The sequence below is a fragment of the Cricetulus griseus genome (assembly GCF_003668045.3).
Source record: "Cricetulus griseus strain 17A/GY chromosome 1 unlocalized genomic scaffold, alternate assembly CriGri-PICRH-1.0 chr1_0, whole genome shotgun sequence".
Taxonomy (NCBI): domain Eukaryota; kingdom Metazoa; phylum Chordata; class Mammalia; order Rodentia; family Cricetidae; genus Cricetulus; species Cricetulus griseus.
In genome coordinates this window covers 187,196,999-187,221,843 of record NW_023276806.1, presented here as the reverse complement: position 1 = coordinate 187,221,843, position 24,845 = coordinate 187,196,999, and the positions used below count along the sequence as shown (strand labels likewise).

General features: G+C 37.0%; 1 protein-coding gene across 2 annotated transcripts in view; it reads left to right on the top strand.

Moving 5' to 3' along the window:
* Rundc3b (RUN domain containing 3B) overlaps positions 1-24,845 on the top strand; it is a 135,437-nt gene that overhangs the window by 23,862 nt on the left and 86,730 nt on the right. For both annotated transcript variants that reach the window (XM_027391546.2, XM_027391545.2), the window contains exon 3: positions 17,444-17,577. In XM_027391546.2, the coding sequence (XP_027247347.1) occupies positions 17,444-17,577 (134 nt within the window). The remainder of the gene's footprint in view (positions 1-17,443; positions 17,578-24,845) is intronic.

Here is a 24,845-nt window from a genome sequence, read left to right as displayed (position 1 = left end):
TAATTGTGATGTAATATAAAGTAGTTAGTAATCTCTGATTGGTTTAGGGAAAGTTTCAAATGGGAAAGAGATGTAACAGTGACTTAAAGAAAATGTAGCTTAATTTTTTAATGCCATTTGTAACTTTGGTCATTAATGAATAACTAACTATAACTAAAGATAAAGATAAAGAAAATATGGCAAAGTGTCAGAAACAGTCCTGACATCTTTTTTTCCTGCATTATTTGTAAGTCTATCTAATATATTGTATGATTTACTCATTATTATTTATTGTCCTTTTTCGGGGCTAATAACTTTGTTTCACTCTTGATACATTCCAAGTATCTATTACATAGAGGTGGTGGATATTCAGTGAAAATTTGTAAATTGAGTATTTAATGCAGAAACAATAATTTCCACCCCACCCCCAATACCATTTGAATTGAAACACTTAGAAAGAGCTAAAACTCTTGTGATTTGACACTGCATAATTTCTGTAATCCAGCTGAACTGTTCTGATACCTAAACTTTGGCTTCAACCTCAAAGTGCTTCCTGACTTAGATGGTAAATAGTCACCTCCCTATGAGGCCACCTTTTGAAGTGAGTATAAACACTCTTAGAAACAATAGGTAAAGATAAACCTGCCCATTTGGCTTTTGAGTTTTCTTTGTTCATTTCTGAAGGCTTTCCAACTTTTGATTCCTGGTTTGCACACAAAATGAGACTTGAATTGTTTCTGTGGTAACACGAACACAAGTCATCCAATAAGAGTCTATAGACTCAGGCCAAAACATGATACCAGAGATAAGAAACTGCTCTGTTTGCCAGGATTTGGTGTTCAGACAATGGACAAGGTCACTCTGAGAAATGCCCTTTTAAGTTAAACGCTTGGAAATGTAGGAGAGTCTCAGCAGATTTCTAAGTAAAAACAAAATATTTAAATAATTTCTGAAGCATAGAGTTTTGTGTTCTATGGAACATTTGATTTACTGTCTTAAATCTTACAGAAAATAAAATAACTATTAATGTGACTTAGTAAATTTAAGGTTTAATTGTTTAACTGTAGGTTCAAAGAATAGAAACTTGTTTTTAAGCAAGTATAGAGTAAAAGGTTAGTCACTAGAAAAAAGTCACTAAATTTCTGAACTTTACACACATTGTTTTCAATAACATATTATAATGCTTTCTTTATTCTTCAGTGTATAACCATCATCATTTCTGGTTTTTCTGAAGCCTTTTGAATAGATTCTGTTACTATCATATGGACTGCCTGAATTTCTTTACATTTCTGTTAAAAGTAGAAGAGGGAAAAGTAAGTGGGGGGAAGACAAAAGCTTATCATGATTCTTAACCTTTTTCTGTATATACCTTTATCTTTTGGGGTACCCATCTCTGCTTTGCCTTTATTTCTTCCCACCATTCATAAAACAGGTACAGCACTCAAATACATGGTAATAGTAGGAAAATGTCCAGATCACTAAATATAATTGCAAATTACAATGTTGCGTATATATCATCATAATTCATGACATAAAATATGGTGTTTTAACTAAAGTATACTTTTATTGGATTTTGGCATACTTTGGCAGTTATGCAGCTACCACTGATACCTACCTTCTGGCCATTTTTATCAGCCCTAAAAACAGCTCTTACACATTAATTATCTTTTTCCACCTTCATCCACCCTCTGGCAACCATTAAACTACTGTCTATGAAAATAGACAGAGCCCCTACATATTAAGGACTTGCTTTTGTTTGGATCATGTGATTGTTGTAGTACTAACAACACTGCATTTGGTAACTAGGGGTGATGAAAAGCAAAAACTGAATCTCAAATATTTGTATTTCTTAAGAGATATAGGTAAATGGCCTTTATATTTTGCAAAATTTTAAGCTGTAATCATGTAATCATTTTAATCTGTGAATTTGAAATTTACTTATTTGCAGAGAATTTTTCAAGTTCATTTTATAAAAATACCACTTTTAAAACCCCAAGAAATCATAGTATTTAAAGAAGAAATGTATTCCTACATATGGGGGGATTTATCATTAACTCATGGTCCTAATAGTAACTTCATGTTTATGTTTATTTATTTATAGTCTTTTGAGTTTTCACCAGAGGAATTGGACATTTCCAGCTTAACCTGTAAATTACTTGCATAAAGTAATTTGCAGTTTAATACTCATCAAAATGGTCATATTTATTAGCTTGTAAATTTTATTATGTAAACTTAGTAACAGTTTTGATTACATCATTGCTCTGATATCTCCTCTTATAATAAATATTTCTTGTTTTGTAAAACAGAGAGGATTGTAAAATGCAGGAGACTGTTCATGTTTGGAGGGCATCCTAAACTGAATTCTATATTTTTCTCGTTTTCTAATCTTTGTAATGTGCTTATCTTAAATTACTGGTAAATTATTGTTATCTATTTCTCTTAAAAATAGAAATCAACTACAAGATATTCTACCAGAGGACTTAGTGATAAGTTCTCACTGTAATCTAAAACTTGATTTTTCTGATACTATGATGGAGTAGTTAGTTTGGAATGTCTGTTGTGTTTCCATATACACGATACTTTAAATTGTTGAATTGCTTTTCACACATTTATTGATGCTTTGAATAAAACCGAAATGACAGTATGTTCAGTTATATTGGATATAATTTAGAATTGTTTTGATCATACTCTTATTCATAAATTAAAATACTTTAATTTTAAGGAAGGTATTAATTTCTATCCATTAATAGTTGAGTATTATATATTTATTTAACCAATTGTCATTGTTTATGTATTCTAATCTCTATTTTATTAAAATTATATACATATTTGTTGTAAAATAAGTAAATTTAAAATAAGTAAATTTAAAACTTCAAGAACATTTGCATGACTTAGGTATTCACAATTTTTAAATTGTTGGGTCTACAAATACTTCTCTTGATAACAATCTACAGATAACATGTTATTTTATTTTATATATATATATATATATATATATATATAATATTTTATTCTGCTTTATCTTTTTAACACAGTGTCTCACTATGTGTTCCTGGCTAGATTAACAGTAACTATGTAAGCCAGGCTGAACTCAAACTCACAGAGATCTGCCTAGAGAGGCTAGGATTAAAGACATGCTCTTCTGTGCCCAGCATGCTTTTTTTTAATTTGAATTACAAACAAGATTGAATTACATGACAATCCTAGTTCCCTTCTCCCTCCCTTCCTCCCCTACCACCCCCCAACTAAAACCCTGCCTATCACATATCCTTTCTTCTAATCTACACCTGAGTCAACCTTTCTGCTCCCTCATGACTTCTGCATCCTTCCTCTTCTTCTCTTCTCGTTCTTGTAGCTCCCTCCCCCCTCTTCCCATGCTCTCAATTTACTCAGGGAACCTTGACCCTTTCCCCTTCTCCAGGGGACAAAGTTTGTCTCTTTTAGGGTCCTCCTTGTTTACTAGTTTCTCTGGCAGTGTGGATTATAGGCTGGTAATCCCTTACCCTATGTCTAAAATCAACATGTGAGTGAGTACATATCATGTTTGTCTTTTCCAGCATGTTTTTATTTAAAGACAGGATTCTTCTCCATAGCTCATGCTGGCCTTGAACTTCCTATATAGCCTGGCTTTCCTAAAACTCATAGTCCCCCATGGGAGGCCTCACCCTCCGTAAGGAGTGGATGGGGGGTGGGATGTGGGGTTGGTGGGGTGAGTGGGAGGATGGGAGAGAGTGAGAACTGGCATTGGGATGTAAAATAAGATTGTTTTTAATTTAAATAAAAATTAATTTTTAAAAAGAGGTTGAAGGCTGGTCTCCAGAGCAAGTGCCAGAATAGTCTCCAAAGCTACACAGAGAAACCCTGTCTCGAAAAACCAGAATGAATGAATGAATAAATAAATAAATAAATAAATAAATAAATAAATAAATGAGGTTGAAGGCAAACAAAACCAAAACTCATAGTCCCTCTGTTTCAGCCTCTTGTATACTAAGACTAGATATGAGCTATTACATTCAACTTATAAATAGCATTTTAAAGCAGCCTTTTAACAGTTGAAGAAAGGTTGTATATAATACATTTTAAGATTACAATCTATGGACTTAGGAAAATGGCAACGTAGGGAAGCCATTGCTTTCCTGTTAGCCAGATTGCAGCCTGAGTTCTCCCCCACCTTCATTTCCTAGGGACTGCCTCTTTGTGCACAGCCAGCTTCCTCTGGCCCTTTTCTGCCACCCTTTCAGCTTTTCCTTCCAGCCCATTTCCATTCTTTTGGAACACTTGAGGACCCTCAGGAATACTTTCTACCAGAGACACCCAGGGGCCATACTTGGCTGGGAGTGAGTTAGGTGACTTTTATTATCTTCCCTGTTCTTAATTTGGTGTCTCCAGACTTGTTCTTTGTCCTGCTACAGCCTGCCAGAAAAAGCCTGTTTTTACAGCCCATGCCTATTCCCTAAGAGCTCAGCACTATTCTTTCCTGCCACTCTTTTCAGCCTTTCTCTCCAGCACATCTGCATTCCTCTGTGACACTTGCCAACCTCTAGAAACACTCTTTACCACACACCCCATAGCCACCACACTCGGCTAGGATTATGAGTGAGCAATAGCAACCAAAGAAACAATGCTAATAAAGATGAAACCAGGTATCTACCAAGAATACTTCAAACATCATCACTCCAGATGCCTAGGTCCTAGCACAGAAACACAAACATGAACCCCCAAGATAATATGCCTCCTCTAGAAGCCAGAAACCCTATTGCAGGAGTGTCTGACAAAAGCAATTTAGCTGAATGACAAGGTGAGGATCTCAAAGTAGTAATTATGAATGTGTTCAAGGACCTTAAAGAGGACATGAATCAGAGAAAATACTAACAATTCCATGAAATAATGAAAACACTTCAAGACATTAAAGTAGAATTCAACAAAGAACTAAAAACACTAAAGAAAACCCAAACTGAAGTTAAAAATTTAGGATGTCAAACAAAAGCCCCAGAAGTAAGCCTCACCAACAGGTTAAAAGACACGGAAGAGAGAATTTCAGGTCTTAAAGACAAGGTAGAAATAGATAGCTCAGTTAAAGATGATGAACCTAAAAAACCTAGGCACAAAAGATATAGAAAATCTATGACATTGTGAAAAGACTAAACCTACAGACAATAGGAATAGAGGAAGAAGCAGCCCAGGTCAAAGGCATAGAAAATAGTTTTAGCAAAATCATAGAATAAAATTGCCCCAATCTAAAGCTGCCTATCAAGGCACAAGAAGCATAAGAACACAAAATTGGTAGTTCCAGAAAAGAAAATTTCCACACTAGAATAATCAATAAAATATGCAAACCAAATCCAAGAAGCCATCAAAAGATCACCATGATCAAGTCGGCTTCATCCCAGAGACTCAGGGATGGTTCAACATATATGTGTCAGTAAATGAAATGTAACCCACTGTATAAACAGATGGAAACAAAACACACATGATCATCTCATTAGAAGCAGAAAAGGACTTTGACAAAATCCAGCATCCCTTTATGATAAAAATTCTGAAGGTACTAGGGATACGGGGGTAGACCTCAACATAATAAAGGCAGTTTAGAGCAAACCCACAGTCAGCATAAACTTACACAGAGAGAACTCAAAGCATTTCCACTGAAATTAGGATGTTCACTCTATCCATACCTAATAATCATAGTACTGGAAGCCTTAGCTATAGCAGTAAGACAACTGAAAGATATTAAGGGGATTCAAATAGGAAATGAAGAAGTCAAAGTATCTTTATTTGCAGTTGATATGATTCTATACATGAAAGTCTTTAAAAACTTCACTAAGAAACTTGATAAGTTGATAAACACTTTCAGCAAAGTAGCAAGATACAAAGATAACATAAAAATAAGTAGCCTTCATATATATTTATATAATTCATATATATATGCTATATATTATATATATATATATTAGATATACTGAGAAAGAAATCAGGGTAATATTACCAATCACAATAGAAACAACAACAAAATCTTGGAATAACTCTAACCAAGAAAGTAAAAGACTTGCATGGTAAAATCTTCAAGACATTGAAGAAAAAAATTGTAGAAGATACCAGAAGGTGGAACGATATCCCTGATTTCAACTTGTACTACGGGGCTATAGTAATAAAAAACAACAACAACATAGTATTGGCATACAAATAGACATGTTGACCAATGGATTTGAATGTTAAGATCCTACTGCTGAAGATAATACTTAGTTATGTAATCAAATGCAGAGATGTCTAGCTGGTGCCTACCTAGACTTTTACCCCTACTAACTAATGTTCATTGTGCTGTAAGGTACTCTGTACACTATGAGAGGAGAAAAGTAATTATCAACATAACCCAAATATAATACATATGACCTTCAACAGCAAACTGCTTGCAAAACATACTGGTGCAATAGTGTCACAGATGTTTTGGAGTAATCAACCTCTTTTTGAGTGCATTTAAGGCTTACTCCAGGAGATGGACAACATTCCTGACATTATTAAAGTGGTTAAGAACCTGAGACTAGATAAATTGTGACCCTAGGAGAAATCTAATACTGTTATTCTACCAAATGAACATATCAATAAATGACTCCTAATGAAACACTGCTATATTCATAGATTCTTGCTCAACCCTTGTCAGAGAAGCTTCTTTTTCGGTAGAGGAATCCACAGAGACCCACAACTAGACAATATGCAGAGAGTGGGAAACTTTGGAATTATCAGTTCTAAATGAGATGTCTTCATCCAGCCCCTCACCTCAAGTGCCAGGATATATGCAGAAGAAGAAATAGAATGATAATGAGAGTCAAAGGTGATAGATGAATAACTCCAGGGAGAATTAAAACCAACATGACAACCAGCTGATTCTCTTCCATCTGTCATACCTATGATGCCAAAAGAGGTTGTCTCTGAACCTCTGTTTTCCATCTATAAAGTGAAAACACGTGGAAACTTGTCTACAGATAACATGGCATCCACTGTATTCTTGTTTGGTCTGCATGCCTCTGGTTGCTTTTGCTCTGTGTAGGATAAAAGTTTTAATTACGATTAAAACTCTTGCAGCTGTAGAGATGTCTCATTGGTTAAGAACACTGGCTGCCTTTCCAGAGGACCTGTGTTCAATTTCCAACACCCACATGGTAGCTCACAACTGCCTGTAACATCAGGATCCAACACCCTCACATACAGGCAAAACACCAATAAAATAAAAATAAATAATTTCTTAAAAAGGCCAGGTAGTAGTGGTGTATGTCTTTAGTCCCAGCACTAGGGAGACAGAGGCAGGTGGGATCTCTGTAAGTCTGAGGCCAGCCTGGCCTACAGAGTGAGTTCCAGGACAGCCAAGGCCATACAAGAGAAACCCTGTTTGAAAAACCATATCAAAACAAGGTAATAACAACAAAAAAGCACTTATATCCTACAAGGAAGTATACATTTTAAATCAAACATTTTCCCGTGACCTCTTCTAGTGAAGTGATCATAATAACCACAGTAAGAATAATAACTAGCCATTTTAGATTCCTCTATTGAGAATTCTCTAATTCTGTACCCCACTTTTTAATTGGATTATTTGGTGTTTTGGTGACTAGCTTCTTGAGTTCTTTGTATATTTTGGAAATCAGCCCTCTGTCAGATGTGGGGTTGGTGAATATCTTTTCTTAGTCTGTGGGCTGCCATTTTGTCTTGTTGACTGTGTCGTTTGTCTTTCAGAAGCTTCTCAGTTTAAGGAGGTCCCATTTATTAATTGTAGATCTCAATGTCTGTGCTACTGGTGTAATATTCAGGAACTCTCTGTACCAATTCGTTCAAGGGTATCTCCCACTTTCTCTTCTAGAAGATTCAGTGTGGCTGGATTTATGTTGAGATCTTTGATCCATTTGGACTTAAGTTTTGTGCATGGTGACAGATATGGATCTATCTGCAATCGTCTGCGTGACCGAATCCCAGTTGTGCCAGCACCACTTGTTGAAGATGCTATCTTTTTTCCGTTGTATAGATTTAGCTTCTTTGTCAAAAATCAGGTGTTCATAGGTGTGTGGGTTAATATCAGGGTTTTTAGATTCCATTGGTCTGTCTATTTTTGTGCCAATACCAAGATGTTTTCAAAACTATAGCTCTATAATAGAGCTTAAAGTCAGGGATGGTGATGCCTCCAGAAGTTCCTTTATTGTACAGAGTTGTTTTGGCTATCCTGGGTCTTTTGTTTTTTCATATAAAGTTGAGTATTGTCCTTTCAAGGTCTATGAAGAATTGTGCTGGGATTTTGATGGGATTGAATCTGTAGATTGTTTTTGGCAAAATTGCCATTTTTACTATGTTCATCCTACCTATCCAAAAGCATGGGAGATGTTTCATTTTCTGGTATCTTCTTTAATATCTTTCTTTAAAGACTCAAAGTTCTTGTTATACAGGTCTTTCACTTGTTTGGTTAGCATGGTCCCCTGGAGAAGGGGAAAGGGACAAGATCTCCTGAGCAAATCAGGAGCATGGTGGGAGGAAAGAGGGAGTTAGGAGAAAGAGGAGGGGAGAGGAGGAAATGAGAGAGAAGGAAGATTGATTCAGGAGAAGAATAGAGGAGAGCAAAAAAAGAGATCCCATAATAGAGGGAGCCATTATAGGTTTAAAGAGAAATCCTGGCACTAGCGAAATATCCAGAGATCTACAATGATGACCCCAACCAAAAATCTAAGCAGTGGTTGAGAGGCTACCTTAAATGCCCTCCCCTGATAATGATATTGATGACTACCTTATATGCCATCCTAGTGCCTTCATCAGTAGCTGATGGAAGCAGAAGCAGACACCCATAGCTAAATACTGAGCTGAACTCCTGGAATCCAGTTGCAGAGAGGGAGGAGTGATTAGCAAAGGGATTAAGACAAGGCTGGAGAAACCAACAGAAACAGCTGACCTGAACAAGGGGGAGCTTATGGACCCCAGACTGATAGCTGGGAAACCAACATAGGACTGTTCCAGACCCCCTGAAAGTGGCTGTCAGTTAGGAGGCCTCAGAAGTCTATGGGGCATCTGGTAGTGGATCAGCTCAGTGGATCCCTAGTGTAGGAATGGACTTTTGGAGACCATTCCACATAGAGGGATACTCTCTCAGCCTATACACATGGGGGAGGGCCTAGGTCCTGCTCCAAATGATGTGACAGACTTTGATGATCCCCCATGGAAGGCCTCACTCTCCCTTGGGAGCAGAAAGGAGATGTGATAGGGGGTTGGTGGGGGGCAGGGGAAGAGGGTTTGGAGAGGGAACTGGGATTGACATATAAAACAAGTTTGTTTTTAATTTAAATAATAATAATGAGTTTATTGTAAAAAATAAGACAGACAAAAATTTAAAAAGAATAATAACCAGTGTATTAACCATGTCATAAACTGAGTCTTAGATTCAGAAAGTCTCATCACTTTATATGATAGATTGAGTAAGCTTTGGCATAAGCCTGGTTATGTAATAGGTTATTTTCCTTAAGTGATATTTTCATGAAAATTATTATACTTTATTAAATTTTTGGTTCTACAAATAATAAACAATACAATGAGTCTTCTTTCTGGACAGAGATAACATAGGAATAGCTTAAACATTAATACTTGACACATTTTTACTATTTTCAAGGGGACGTAGTCTGGTTTGATTTAATGTTGGAATATTTTCATAGCTGTAGTTTGATGTAGTTGTAGATGTGTTTCCAACTTGAATCTTTGTCAAGCTGTTAAAGACTATATGGACTGAGCAGGTTCACTTAAAGCTAGCAAGGAATGTACATATGTGGCAGGGTGTGGAGGAAGGAAGGGGATAGGGGAAAGGATGCAATTATATTGTAATGTCAGAAACTAAAAATATTGTTAGAAAAATAAAATTGCCTTAGAGGAAATGTTCTTTAAAAGTTGGAAGTTAATAGCAAATAAAAGTCTGTTCCATAGAGTAGTCAGCATTGTTAAACTGATGAATGTGTTGATACTGGAATGCTGTTTCCAACAGTCAGGAGAAAAAAGCATCATCTGTAACATGTTGAGGCAGAAATAGACCACTGCATTTCAAAACACATTTGTTTGTAATTTTCAGAAATGTTAACCTAATAATGTGTATTTCTTCTTAAAGTTAAAAGTTTCCAAGCCAGATAGTTCAAACCTAACTTTTCTTAATAAGTCATACGAATTCTAAGATGGAAAGTGAGCAAACGCATCCAGGCTTTCGCTCATTTTAGAGGCTGTTGGAAGTCGTTGCATTTGGAGAGAGTGATGGAGGTAAAAGTCAAAGGAACACTTGCTGTCTTGTGAAGACTTACAGCACCCCAGGAGATCAGGACACAGGCAGCCAGCATAGTGCTCTTCCTACAGGAGGGCCTCACGTTCATCTTAATTGGATTCATTTTATTTATCAGAAGTAGTGTGTTTATTTCTTCAATGTATGTACCTTCTTATTTGGACTATTCAGTGTATAATTATAAAATTAATGGTAGGTTTCTTAATGTGTTCTTGTTTTTAATAGTGTTTACTTTTAGAAAGAGATCTCCACTGTGCTGGTGATGTGTCCTGCCACTGAGCTGCATGGGAACATGGAATTGATGTACTGGGGAGGGCTGTGTCAGTTAGCTAATCTTTTCTGGTACATTGCAGATACCCAAACTGGTACATCCAGTTTTGTTTATTTCAATCCAGAGGTTATAAGCGTCTTAAACTAATATTTTTAATTTAATTTTTTAATTCATTTTTATATACCAACCCCAGTTCCCCCTCCCACTTCTCCCCAACTCCCCCATCCACTTCTCAGAGAATAGGGCCTCCCATGGGGAGTCAACTAAGCATATCAAATTGAGACAGGACCAAATCTCTCCCCCTGCATCAAGGCTGAGCAAGTATCCCACCATAGGGAGTGGGCTCCAAAAAGCCAGTTCATGCACCAGGGATAAATCCTGGTCCCACTGCCAGGGGTCTCACAAACAGACCAAGCCACATGCAGAGGGCCTAGTTTAGTCCCATGCAGGTTCCCCAGCTGCCTGTCCAGAGGCCTTGAGCTCTCACTAGCTTGGGTCAGCTGTCTCTGTGAGTTTCCCCATCATGATCTTGACCTCCCCTCCTGCTCCCTTGCTAATATAATCCCTTCCCCCTCTCCTTGAATGGACTCTAGAGCTTGACCCAGTGCTTTAATTTTTAAAGTTAAAATCTTGTTTTAGGTTAATTTTTATGACTATTCTTCCTTTCCCATATGACCCATTATATTTCTGTTGTTTCCTTCTTTAATCCTGGTTTTATTAGGTGTACATATTGTGCTGTTATATTTATTGAAATTCACAGTGGTAACACTCAAATTGTTATTTCCCAACATCTTAAGTGTTGTATAGTAATATTTGATGATATGCAAACTGTAGGTTCAGAGAAACTGCATGAATTTTCTAGTCACCCCACAAAACATACATGAGTCCTATCAACAACAACTGCTTTGGAATCCATTAACTTTTATCAGGAGTATATTTCTTAGTTTCTTTTCTCCCTGTTAAAATAGATAGCTTTACTTACTGAAAATATCTTACTGAATTTCCTACCACATGCAAATAATTGTTGAGCCTCTTTTTTATTTTTGTTAGCCTCTGTAGTGTGATTTAAATTTTTTCATATGTTGAACTAAAAAACAGTCATTGTCAAAGATTAGAGTATGACAAGTGATAAAACATAGAAAGCAAGCATTTTTTAACTTCCTTAATGTGATTCCCACAAGTAATCATTTTAAGTAGTTACTTTGTCTTTTCTGCTGTATGTATAGCCATAATCACAACAGAAACGAGTTATGTTTTATTTCTTTAGGACTTTAGGTTGTCACCTCACCACGTTCTCACTCAATCTGTCAGCAGTGAAATATACATACAGGTCTGTCAGCAACATACAGTACCTTACTGTGTAACCCACACTAGCTTTGAACTCTGTCACACAGCCCAGGCAGGCCTCTGACTCTCAGCTCTCCTGCCTCAGCATCCAGAGTTCTGGGACTACAGGCATGTGTCACACACCCAGGTTACCAGTATTTAAACCTTATGCTAACAATGCTGCTGACAGGAAAACACAATCTTGGCATTCTGTTTGGCCAGGCAGCAAAATTAGTGGATAAAAATTTGTATTACCAGCAATTAGTTATCAGCTTTTTAATGAAACTGATTATTATCTTATTTGTTTTTAAAGATTAAATTGACTAATTTTATGATATATATATTCAGGTACATTAATGTTTATTCTTATAATTGAAAGCAGATATACACATACTCATCAAGAACTTTAAAAAGACAACTTTGTTAATGACAGTGTCTATCCTTAGAATAAAATTTTTTCAACATACAGGTTAGTTTGGTCATTTTTAAAGACAATGAAAATATCATGGGATTGGTTATCATGTGAGTGCTAATCTCATGAATACTAGTTACAGACTTTCACTAAGAGTTTATCAAGAGCTGGGTGGTGGTGGTGAATGGCTTTAATCCCAGCACTCAGGAGGCCGAGGCAGGCAGATCTCTGTGAGTTTGAGACCAGCCTGGTCTACAAGAGCTAGTTCCAGGACAGCCTCCAAAGCCACAGAGAAACCTTATCTCAGAAAAACCAAAAAAAAAAAAAAAAAGAAAGTTAATAGATCTCATATTTAAATAATATAAACAAGCCAATTGGACATATTTCTTATATTTAAATTAATTTTTGTAGCTCCAGAAATCATCTAGATAAAACTGCTTACTTGAGAGCTTTGCTTGAGACTCTAGCAAGGGATTTGTCTTCTCCTCCTCTTGTTTTTTGAGACAGGGTTTCTCTGTGTAGCCTTGGCTATCCTGGAACTTGCCTTGTAGAGCAGGCTGGCCTTAAACTCAGAGATCTACCTGCCTCTGTCTCCCGAGTGCTGGAATCAAAGATGCACACCACCACTGCCCAGCTGGGATTTACCTTCTCTTAAAGCTGATGCTTCTGTATGAAGAGTCTCTTGTCTTAAACCAACAGCCTTCCTTTGGAAACATTGCATACACCTGGGTTGGGAAAAATGGTGGGCACAACTTTGCTGAGTTGAAACTATTATTTAAGGCCCTTTGCATCATGACAACATGCCACTCCATAAATTAGTTCTCAGTTTATTATACAAGAAACCCTCGTTTCTTTAGGCATGCCATTGAGGTTCCTGCAGCATATTCATTGTAGTAACCTGTAAATCTTAGTGCCTACTGTGCTGCTAAATGCAATTCTAAGTCTGGGGTTTCTGTCTTTGTTTCTCTTCTCAAATGGGGCCCTCCCCTCCTCTGCTTTTTAAAGTTTGCAGATTGTTTTTATTATTTTCCTCAGCCATGTGAAAAAAAAAAAAACAGGTTCATAACTGTTTCATTGAAGAGCAAATTAGGCCCTTTGCAAAAGTGTGGTTCTCTTGACTGTTTCCTTACAAAGGAAATTGTACTCTAGTACAGACATCTGAATGCCATTTTTCTGTGCTCACCCATCTACAGGGAGTTGAGTATAGTGTTGCCTTTCTCTGCCTACTTCTCTAACTTTTGTTTCCCGTGCTTCTGTGTTAGGGAGATTGAAGAGCAAAGAAGAGGCCTGTGTTTTTTTCCCTCCCCTCTGAACGTATATTATTGCATTTGAGAGAAATTTGACACCTTTGCCTTTTGAATTGATACAATGATCTCAAATACTAGGAGGCCAAGAAAATTGGCTGAGGTTAGAAACATTTTGAAGAAGTTTAGAAAGGTTGATATGAAAAAGATTGATTTAAAATTTTTTGGATTCTAAGGAAGTAATAAAAAAAACTCAAATTTGCATCCCATTTCTACTTTGCTTTATGGTACAAGAACTTACTTCCCTTAGCTGTGTATGGTAACAGTGTAACAATGGTGATATTAACATCTGTGTAGTACTTACTGTGACATAGGTTCTGTGTTACTCTTGGCATGTATAGGATGTGTTGGCATGACTCGGTGCTATCGGGTAGGTGATAGTATCACTCTCAATTTACAGAAGCAGCTCAGACATAGAGTGCAATTAAAATATTTGCTCAATGTCACATAGCTAGAAAGCAATCTCATTAAGATCCACCTGTTTCAAAAGCCTTCTAGCCTTCTCTGCTTCCTTGTATATCATGCTTCAGATGGCTAATGAAAAGTTCCTAAAAGACAATTCATACAGGAGTTTTGTTAAACTCAAATATAGGGAGCAGATGAAGGAAAAAAGGCAATTAAGAAAGACAAAGAGGATGATGACTATAAATATTCCTGTATATTTCTTTATTAGTAATAAGATTGGACTTTAAAGAGACATGGAACCATGTATAGTCATTTGAATAAAACTTTATATATGCTTTTTCCTTTTGTTTACATGTAATAAGAATGAGCTTGTATAGAATAAGCACAGGCAGAACACTTGCCTAATATTCTGAGCACCAAGAAGTGAGTCAGGCTGGGTGTGTTGAGAGTGGGACTAATTCTAAAAATCACACATAGCATATTGCAAAAAGGGGAAAGGCATTGTAAATGTCATGGATATTGAGTTACAAATTTTAGAATTTCTTCTAGTTCATTTTTGCTTAGTACTCCTCAAGGATCTTGGTTATTCAGTATTCAAAAAGGTTGGAAATGAGTTTACTTTTAAAACCATCCAATTTGGTAACCATGCTTAGGAATTACTCAGATATCTTAGATAAATAGCAATTTATAACAAAACGCCTGTAGAGAAATAATTACTAGAGAAGGGAAGAGCTCAGATAAATACCTGAAGCAGGTATATAAAGTGTAAAAGCAAATGTTTCTATAGTAAGATTAAATAACTTTCTGGGTAAGATTAAATAATCCTTTCAGGTAACCAAAGTATGAAGATTTCCCAGAGAAGCTAGATAAAAAGGGACACACATGGAGGGCCCCTGGAAGAGAAAATAGTTAAGATCTCCTGGATAAACTGGGGGGGGGCAGGGTGTATAAGGAAGGGGATGGGTAATGGGAACAGGAGGGATTGAGAAGGCCAAGTTGGGGGAGGGACTGAGCAGGAGAGCAATGCAAGAGATGTCTTGATAGAGAGAGCCCTTCCTTATGGGAGAAACCTGTTGCTAGGGAAATTCTTAGGAATCCACAAGGATGACCCCAGCTAAGACTCCTAGCAATAGTGGAGAGGGTGTCTGAACTGGCCTTCCCCTTTAATCAGATTTGTGACTGCCCTAATTGTCATCATAGAACCTACATCCTATAACTGATGGAAGCAGATGCAGTGACCCACAGGCAAGCACTGGGCTGAGCTCCTGGAGTTCCTGAAGAGAGGGAGGAGGGATCATATGAGCGTGGGGGGCCATCAAGATCATGATGGGGAAAACCACAGAGACAGCTGGCCCTAGCTAGTGGGAACTCTCAGACTGTGAACTGACACCTGGGGAACCTGCATGGGACCAAACTAAGCCCTCTGAATGTGGGTGACAGTTATGTGGCTTGATCTGTTTTGTGGGGGGAGCCTGACAGTGGGACCAGAACTTATCCCTGGTACATGAACAGGCTTTTTGGAGCCCATTCCCTAAGGTGGGATATCTTGCTCAGCCTTGATATGAGGGAGGGGCTTTGTCCTGCTTCAACCAGGTATGCCAGACTTGGTTGACTCCCCATGGGAGGCCTTAACCTCCTCTGAGGAGTGGATGGGGGTGCAAAGGGGGAGGTGAGGAGGAGAAGGGGAGAGCCTTTTTTTTTTGGTCTAATGACAAAAGGAGTGGATCTGGATGGGAGGAGAGGTGGAAAGAACTGAGAGTTGAAGGAGGGAAAGCTAATCAAAATGCAGTGGTTGGTATATAAAATGAAAAAAAATTTAAATAAAAAAAGAAAAAGTATGAAGATGATTCTTATGTTCCACCTAAAAACACTATGGGTATATAATGATATACACACAAACAACACTAAACAGGCTCAATGGGTTGTATTTTATATTAATGCATTTATATATGTATGTATGTAAGAATAATAATAAAAAGAAGCTATCAATTTGAGGAGTGGGGCATGGAAGAGGTTGGAGGAAAGGAACGAAGAGAAGTAATATAATTATATTTTAATTAATTTAGAAAAGAAACACACTATACTATATAAAGAGGCTCACATATACCTGGTAATCTTGAGTCCTCTTCAGAAGTATTAATAGTGAGATAAGATACACCAAGTAGAATGCCTTTTCAGGCACAAGCATGTAATTATCCAAATGTAAAAGATGAGGTTGCATAGATAAGTGCCTTGCTCAGCCATCATCAGAGAAGCTTCCCTCTGCAGCAGATGGGAACACATATAGAGACCCACAGCCAGACCCTATGCAGAGAATCAAACACTTCGAAACACTCAGCCCTAAATGGGATATCTCATCAAATCCCTCCCGTCAGGGCTTGAGGAACCTTTCAGGAAAAGAGGGCTAAAGATGTATAAGAGCCAAAGGGTGTGGAGGACACCACAGAAAACAGGGCTGTCTAAATCAATGTGAGCAGAGCACACAGAAACTTGGAGAGACTAAGGCAAGCATGCACAGGGCCTGCATGGGCCAGCACCAGCTTCTCTGTATTATTTTGTGGCTTCCAGTTTAATGATTTTATGAGGATTCCTGAGTGTGTGAATGAATAGCTCTTTGATTCTTGTGTCTTCTTTGGGGCTCTTTTCCTTTTGTTTGTTTATTTTAGTTCTAACCCAATGTGTTAGTTTTTATTTTATTATATTTTATTATTATTCTTTAGAAGCCTTTTTTTTGGTCTAATGACAAAAGGAGTGGATCTGGATGGGAGGAGAGGTGGAAAGAACTGAGAGTTGAAGGAGGGAAAGCTAATCAAAATGCAGTATGTGGGAAAAAATCTGTTTACAAATAAAGGGACATGGTTAATGACAAATAAAAAATAAAAGTATCATAAAAAATGAGGATAGTATGTAACTGGGGTTTTCACAGGTTGGTGACTAAATAATAACGAATGAATGAGTGTTGGAGGAAAATTTTGTAGATGACAGGAGAGTATGACTTCAGTGAATGAGGCATGTTCATTGATTTTATTTTCTTATATGGTCAATCACCAACTATCTTGTGAGTTTAAATATAACTTTACAAGGAGAAATAAAAGATGTGTCATGATTTTTTTCTGTTTTTTGAAGTAGAAAAGGGTTTAGAATCCAACTAGTCACACATAAATGAATGCTTATCTAGTGTCCAGGAAGCACAGGAAACTTCCTGTGCACCAGTGAAAATCTTAGACAATGAGATATTTTTAGTGTCCGGTTTCTTTTCATGTGAATAACCGAGATTCAGAATTACTTATTCAAAAGTAAAGATAGAATGGGACTGTATTTAAGATTTTCGATACCTCAATCAGCGTCCCTTCCTTACTCGCACACTGTAGTATCATTTATTTTTCAGAGTTTTACTGTTCATGCCTTTTGAATTTTCTGGGCTAGTTTTATTTATTTTGTGTTGTAATTATCTCCTGAAGGTCAAGTAACCTGGTTTGGTTATGAAAGTCCTCGTAGCTTCTGGGACTACATCAGGGTGGCTTGTCGGAAAGTTTCTCAAAACTGTATCTGCAGCATTGAAAATATGGAAAATGTCAGTTCCTCCAGAGCTAAGGTAAGACCTACCTCTGTTCTGTTTTATCTGATTAGCAGATATTGTACCTGGGCAGAAAACATTTGAATTCTGTATTGAAAAATAAAGTTTGTTTTCTTCATTCAAACATTGGAATTTGCACATTACCCAAGTTAACACCCTTTAGAGGTTTTATTTTTATTTAATCGTGTGTGCTTATTATATATATTATATAAGAGTATATTATATAATACTCTTCACTGTTGTATCTTGAATATATATATGAACCCACTCACTATAAGTTCCCCTTTAAGACACATTTTAAAGTATATCCTGTTCAAGCTGGATATGTTAGTGTATGCCTGTAATCTCAGTACTTAGGTGGCAGGGGTGGGCAACCTCTGAGTTCCAGGCTGGCCTGGTCTACACAGTGAAGTCCAGGACAACTATGGCTATACAGAGAGACCCTGTCTCGGGAAAACCAACAACAACAACAACAACAACACACACACACACACACACACACACACACACACACACACACACACACACACACACACACACACAAACACATACTCCTGAGGAATCAGCAGTAGGGTCTTCAAAGGCCTTTCTTTGAGGGTCTGTAATCTCCAAATAAACACACCATTTGCCTTTTCTTTTCGAGGTGTTAGCATCTACACTACTAGTGCACAAACAATGGTGACCAGACTTGTATAAATGAAAGAGGTGGCATCAAATGGCACAAGTAGCCATTGAGTAATTTCCTACCATACAGTTTGTATTAAAAAAAAGTTTTACTTCAGAATGTCTGCTAATGGCATAGTTAAGTATTGATCATTCAATTTAAGCTTTGACTAGGTATTGACTACTCCATTTGGTATTGTAATTTTTTAAAGTGCAGTAAGAGCTCACATGGGTTTTTTTATTGGGGGGAAGGGAATGGGGAAAGGAAGGAGGGGAGAGGAAGGGGGAGACTGGCCTCTGGGGACAGAAGCAGCTGAAGAGAAGAGGGGGGCAGGGGGAAGAGAAGGAAAGACAGAGAAGGGGGAGAAAGATGGGAGGTGGGCAGGGCCCTTTTAAACGAGAAGATAGTGAATGTGCACAGGTGGTGCTCTTAGTGGCTGCAGCTGAGGGCGTATCCTGTCAGAACCCCAAGGACAGGCCAGTACAGATGCCTGAATACTAACAGGTATGACAATGTGTAAGATGACTGGGCATGATTATGCATGCCTATCATCTCAGCACTAGGGAGGCTGAGGCAAAAGGGAAAATTGAGGGTTTGAGCTCATCTTGGGAGACATACTGAGTTCCAGCTAGCCTGGATTTTATAGTAAATCCATATAGCATATAAAGACACTGTAATTGACTGTATTGTGAACTGATCCAGGCACTTTTTGTGAAGAAACTTACAAAATGTACTTTGGGAGCTGGAGAGAGAGAGAGAGAGAGAGAGAGAGAGAGAGAGAGAGAGAGAGAGAGAGAGCTGTCATAAGTGCTTAGCATACAACTATAAGGACCTGCATTTGGTCTCCAGAATCTGCATGAAAGGCGGGCGTGGCACCGTATGCCTAGGATCTCTGCTCTGATGGTCTGGGATCTCTTGGGATTCACTGGTCAGCCCCGTGAAAGGCTTTATCACAAAGATGAGTGAGCACAGCCTTTGAGGAGTAAAATGCAAGATTATTCTTTGACTTCCACGAGTGCTCACACACATGTGCTCATGAAAACACATGCACACACGTGTGTGCACACATTACACATGTACACATGAGCATACACACACAGAAAACACTAATTTCTTTCAGATTTAAGCATCTGACAGATATTTTCTTGAAAGAAACAACCTTTTTTTCCTAAAGAAGATGCATAATGAATATTTGACAATATTTGTTGCTAGGTACCAAGCTTTTAAGCAATAATTCAATTTGTGGAAAGCTTGCATTCAGTACTTTAAGCTTGATAAAGGCTTTTCTGATAATGATGTTGTCAGCAATGTAATTTTAAACTGTTTAGTAGAATTTACATTTGATAGACTTATATTTTCTAAGTGATCAATTCATATAATTATTTAAAAATGCATGAGTGAATAATTAATTCAGTTTAAGGTAACCATATGAATTTAATGTAATACAGTATTAAAAGTTCATTGTTTTAGTTAATATTCCACATTGCATCTAATTTTAAAAAATATCATTTAATGTGTGTGTGTGTGTGTGTGTGTGTATCTGTGTTCAAATGGTGGATAGTGTATTCAAGCATACAGATGTGCACATTTGGGCATGCACATGTAGAAACCACAGCAGGACACTGGGTATCTTCTTTCATCACTCGTTACTTTGTTGCCTCAAGTCACGGTGTCTTCCTAACTGGAAGATTGCTAGTTTGGATAAGGCTGGATGGTTGACCAGCAAGAGAATCCCTGGACCTGAGTATCTCTCTTCCCCCAGTGCTAGAGTCACAGTTGTGCACAGTCATGCTGGCTTTCTATGTGGCTTAGGTAGTCATGCTTTTAGGCAAAGTGCTTTTACCCATTGAGCATCAAACCATTCCCTTTACTGAGTTTTAGAATGTTAGGTATAGTAAATATTAGTAGGTATAGTCTAACTAAAAGCTTTCTTAGGGTCCTCCATAATTTTAAAATTTGTAAAAACAAATCAAAAAAGACTTTTTAAGATGTCTGAGATGCTAATGTACTGTGTTTTAACCTTAATTTGAGAATTATGTCTATTGGGCTGTCCTAAGTAGAAAAAGCGATTTACAGTTTAGAGCTCAAGTTAGTTCATTATTTTAGAATTGTAAAATTGAAATTGCACCTCATTTAAGTTTGTATCAGTTTTGCTTTCATGTTTTCCCTATGACTCAGGAATGATATCTCAATTTCTTTAGGTAAAAAGATTAGTTGTGTTTTGGATGAACTGAATCTGTACAAGCAAAAAATTGTGGCACATAAGCTTTCTTATTCTCAGTTAGGTCTTTTCACTGCTGCCTGGGTTTGCAATCTGATAGCTCTTTCTAAAATGCTTATGCCTTCTTTCTAACCCCGCCCCATTTTTAATTGTAAATAGATTTTTTCATGCCATAAATTCTGGTTATGATTTTCCCTGCTCCTGGTCCTCTCAGTGCCTTCCTTTCTCCCCTCCCATCCAGATCCACATCTTTTCTGTTTCTCATAGATAAAAACAGCCATCTAAGTAATAATAATAAAATAAGATAAAAAAATAAGCAATTCAGAATAAGACAAAATAAACATAAGAAAAAACTCCAAAAATATATATAGATTCAGAGACACATGTGTTCACACACACAGGAATTCCTTAAAAACTCAAAGCTGGAAGCTGTAGTGTATATGCAAATGACCTGCATTTAGGTCCTGAGCTTTGCACTTCTCTATGAGGAAAATGTGTTTTAGAATCAGTCATTTTCATAAAGAAGGTCTATGAAGATAATCAAAACCTTCCAAACAAATCAGTTTCCCAGTGTTATTTCCTCCAGGTCTCATGGTGATATTTAGCCTTGTCTGGGATTTGTTCAGATTCAGCTAGATTAACTTATGTGAGGGGAAACTCTCCTCCATAAACTCAGTTTCTCATCTGCTAAAGGGAAAAATGATACTGGCATTGTCAGGGTCTTTCTTTTAATTTGTTAAGTTGTTATTTAGTGGTCTCCTAGATATTAAATGTCAGCATTAGACATTTTAAATTGAGCATCACTTCTTCACATTCTTTATGGTTTTAATTTGAAGCCAAAATAAATATTGTTAATGATCTAAATGGCTCTGAAAATGCAATAAATGGCAAAGGTAGTTGGGCTTTAACTGCAAATTTTACAGAAACAGAATTTGCCCCATCTCGTAGTAAATCAAAGTGTCAGATACTTAGATCTTGTGAGAGATTAGATTCCCCCAGTGCCTGGGGTAAGATTGAGAACCAGAACATAAAAATCCTAGTAGTTTCTGCAAGTTGAAAGTGGACACAGCCAAAACCACTAGGACAAGAAAGGGACTTCATTTGCCAACCTACAATTGCAGAATGTGGGGTAGATTTTCCCCTTGTGGCCCCCATTTTGTGTGACCCTAAACAGAAAGGTCCTGGTGTTGCCCACCTGGACTAATGAATAACGTTGAGATGCTGAGTCAGTGTACTTTTAAGTCTCGAAATTTGTAATTTACTGCTTAGCAAAAAAAACAAAACAAAAACAATTTTCTATAATAAAATCTACTTTCTCTGACTCAGTTGTGTATAAGCAGAGCTTATCAACTTCCTTTCCCCACCGTAGCATTATGCTGTGTGTAATTGCTACACAGAAAGTAACATTTAGCATAAATATGTCTCTCAAAAACAGCTGAATGAAAAAAAATTCAAAAGTTTTCCATATCGTGTTACATAGATTAAGTCATTCTTAGAAGCACAGTAATTTACTACTTAAAGTGCTTGGATTTGAGATAGCTCTTTCTCTACTGGATGATCGAATTCCAGTAAATAAAGCAAAACTTAAAGGAAAAATACATAATCATAGTGTAATCACACAGGAGATGTAAACAAATTTGTATTACAAAGTTTTGAGTCATTATGGTTAGATCATTTATATTGTTCTTGTTTCTATGACGTGTATATTTTGAAGAAGACCAGGAGATATCCACATCTAATCTATTCCTATTGATTGTTCTTATCTGGGAAATTGTTCAATGGAAGTCACATGGAGCATGGTTCTATAAAGAGTTTAGCTTGGTAGCAAAATACTTGATAACCTAAAAATAAGAAACCAACTTTCTAGTTTTCAAACTTAAAATAGGAGCCATGAGCAAAACCAGTATTATAAACCCCTCTAATACAGGCTGCAATAATATGTACATTAATTGGCTTTTCCTCAAAATGCAGAAAGTAACTGAGAAGACAACAGACACCAGAAATACTACACTTTAATACAAAATTATTCTTCAGAATGAACCTTACTTGAAGAGAGAACTTGGTAACCACAGGGGCTATAATGCAGCCATGAAGTCAGAAAACATTACAAGAGAGACTGCATCAGACTACAGACAGGAGGATGGGCCATGAAGGGAAAAAGATATCTTCATATCCCAAGAGAAGCTTCATTAGGACAGATAGCCACCATGTAGAGCATGACAGACCCCTTCTGAAGGGAATGACATTCCAGAAAAGATGTAGGTGGTGTTCTGACACTTACAGGGTTTGGGGGTGAACAAGCTTCTTACCACATTAATCATGGGCCTGGCCTTCCTTCCAATGGGCATGCACTAGGTAGAACCATAAACACCTTGCAGCTATAGGGAAAGGGGCTTACAGCCATAGAAAGACATGCTTTCTTGTCAGTTCTGTATGCCAGAGAGAGAAGGAGGTGTAGAGAGGGATATGGGGGAGGGATGTGGTCTGATTTCAGGGGGAGAAGCAGGCAGTTAGATGGTCTATGAACTTGGATTAAGTAGTAGATAAAACAGCTAACTGAAGATTTTCATCTTACTCTGCAGAAATAAGAGGTTAGGGTTCTGGGAAAAAAGGAGGCAGGATGTTCTGTAAACATTCCAGACTTTCATTTGAGGCCAGCAAGGTTTTATGCTGAGGGTAAAGACAGTTCAGAAGGATCAACATAAGAAGGCCAACATAAGTGGTTCCCTTCTGTATGCCCCCAAGGGAAAAATTCAGCTGTGGAGAAAGGAGTTAAGTTCCACAGGCCATTGTTAAAAGTGTCTGTTATTCAATCAAATCAAGCATATCAAAACATCAAGCTAGGTGTGGTAGTACATGGGGTAATCTCAGCTCTCAGGAAGTTGAGGAGGGAGGATCCCAAGGTCAAGGCCAGTTTGGGCTACATGGCAACACTGTCTCAAATCTCATAGTCTCAAAAGGAAAAGAAAAGGAAAGAAAAGAAAAAGATGACTGATACCAAGAAAGCTCATAAAGAAACAGAGCTATGGGTGATAAATATGATAAACTTTTAAGTAATTACAATTGCTAAAAAAAATAGAAACAAAGATGAGTATTGGGAAACTGAACGTCTTTAAAGAACTAGCTATAAAATAGAATTGTTATCAAACACACATAGGACTTATACACACATTAACCATTTGAAAAACTGTAATTGATCTCAGTAGTTTCCAAAGGACTGGGATTCATGTAAAATACTTTCTATAACCACAGTGGAAGTAAGCTGGACTCAATAACAACAAAACAGCAAAATGCTTTTATGAGTGAAAATTTGAAGGACCTCTAAGTAGCTCATCAGTGAAAGAGGAAATCATAATCAAAATTGAAATGTATTTGAAATATGACAATGAAATACAATATATAAAAACTGGACTCAAGTAAAATAGACTTAAGAAGGCTTTTTTATATTTGAATAACCAGAAGTACTAGAAATCAGTTATCAAAGATTTCATTTCAACAAGCAAGCACAAGTAGTAACTGTGAGTAGATGGAAAGACAAAATAAAGAGCAACACTTCCATCACGTTGAAGCAGATTCATTCTAGAATAAAGCTAAAAGCTCTGAGGACTTTCTGATGCCTAGTATAATTAATAGATTTTAGGAAATCTCTTCATGAAGTAAAACAGATTATAAACCATCAGGAATGAAGACAACACCAACCCCATAAATCCTGTAGACCAATGGTTCTTAACCTGTGTGTTTCAACCCATTAGTGGGTAGATACCCTGCATATTTGATTATATTATGACTTACAACAGTAGCAAAATTACAGTTATGAAGTAGCAATGAAATAATTTTATGTTTGTGGTCACCACAACATGAAGAACTTTATTAAAGGGTCACAGCATTAGGAAGATTAATAGCCATTTTGCCGTAGACAGTAAAAATCCTCCTCTAAGGTTATTATTAATAAATTCACACTGATAAATTTGTAAAATTGATAGTAGGAAAATTCTTTGAAAAATAATCACTTACTCAATCTGAAATAAAGAACATCTAAATATCCTAATAATTAAGCTGAACTGTAACTAAAACATGCTCCTATGTGCAGATCCATTTCTAATTTGGTGGAGATTTATATGAAGTTTAGACTGTTTTGTATTTATGGGTGACAGTCTTTTGTCAAATGCATCAAGGCAGATATCTTTATTATTTGATATCTTATTTCTCTTTTAATTGATGACAGCTCATTCTCTGGATGAGAAAGGAAGGTCGAGTTCATAGATCAGTCTTTTTGATGATGAGATGAGGGTTTTTTTCTATACTAATGATATTTTTGTTTGGTTCATCAAATAGTTAAGTAAGGATAGTATCATAACCAAAACTCATGCAATTCTCATGGGGACTATTTTAATACACACA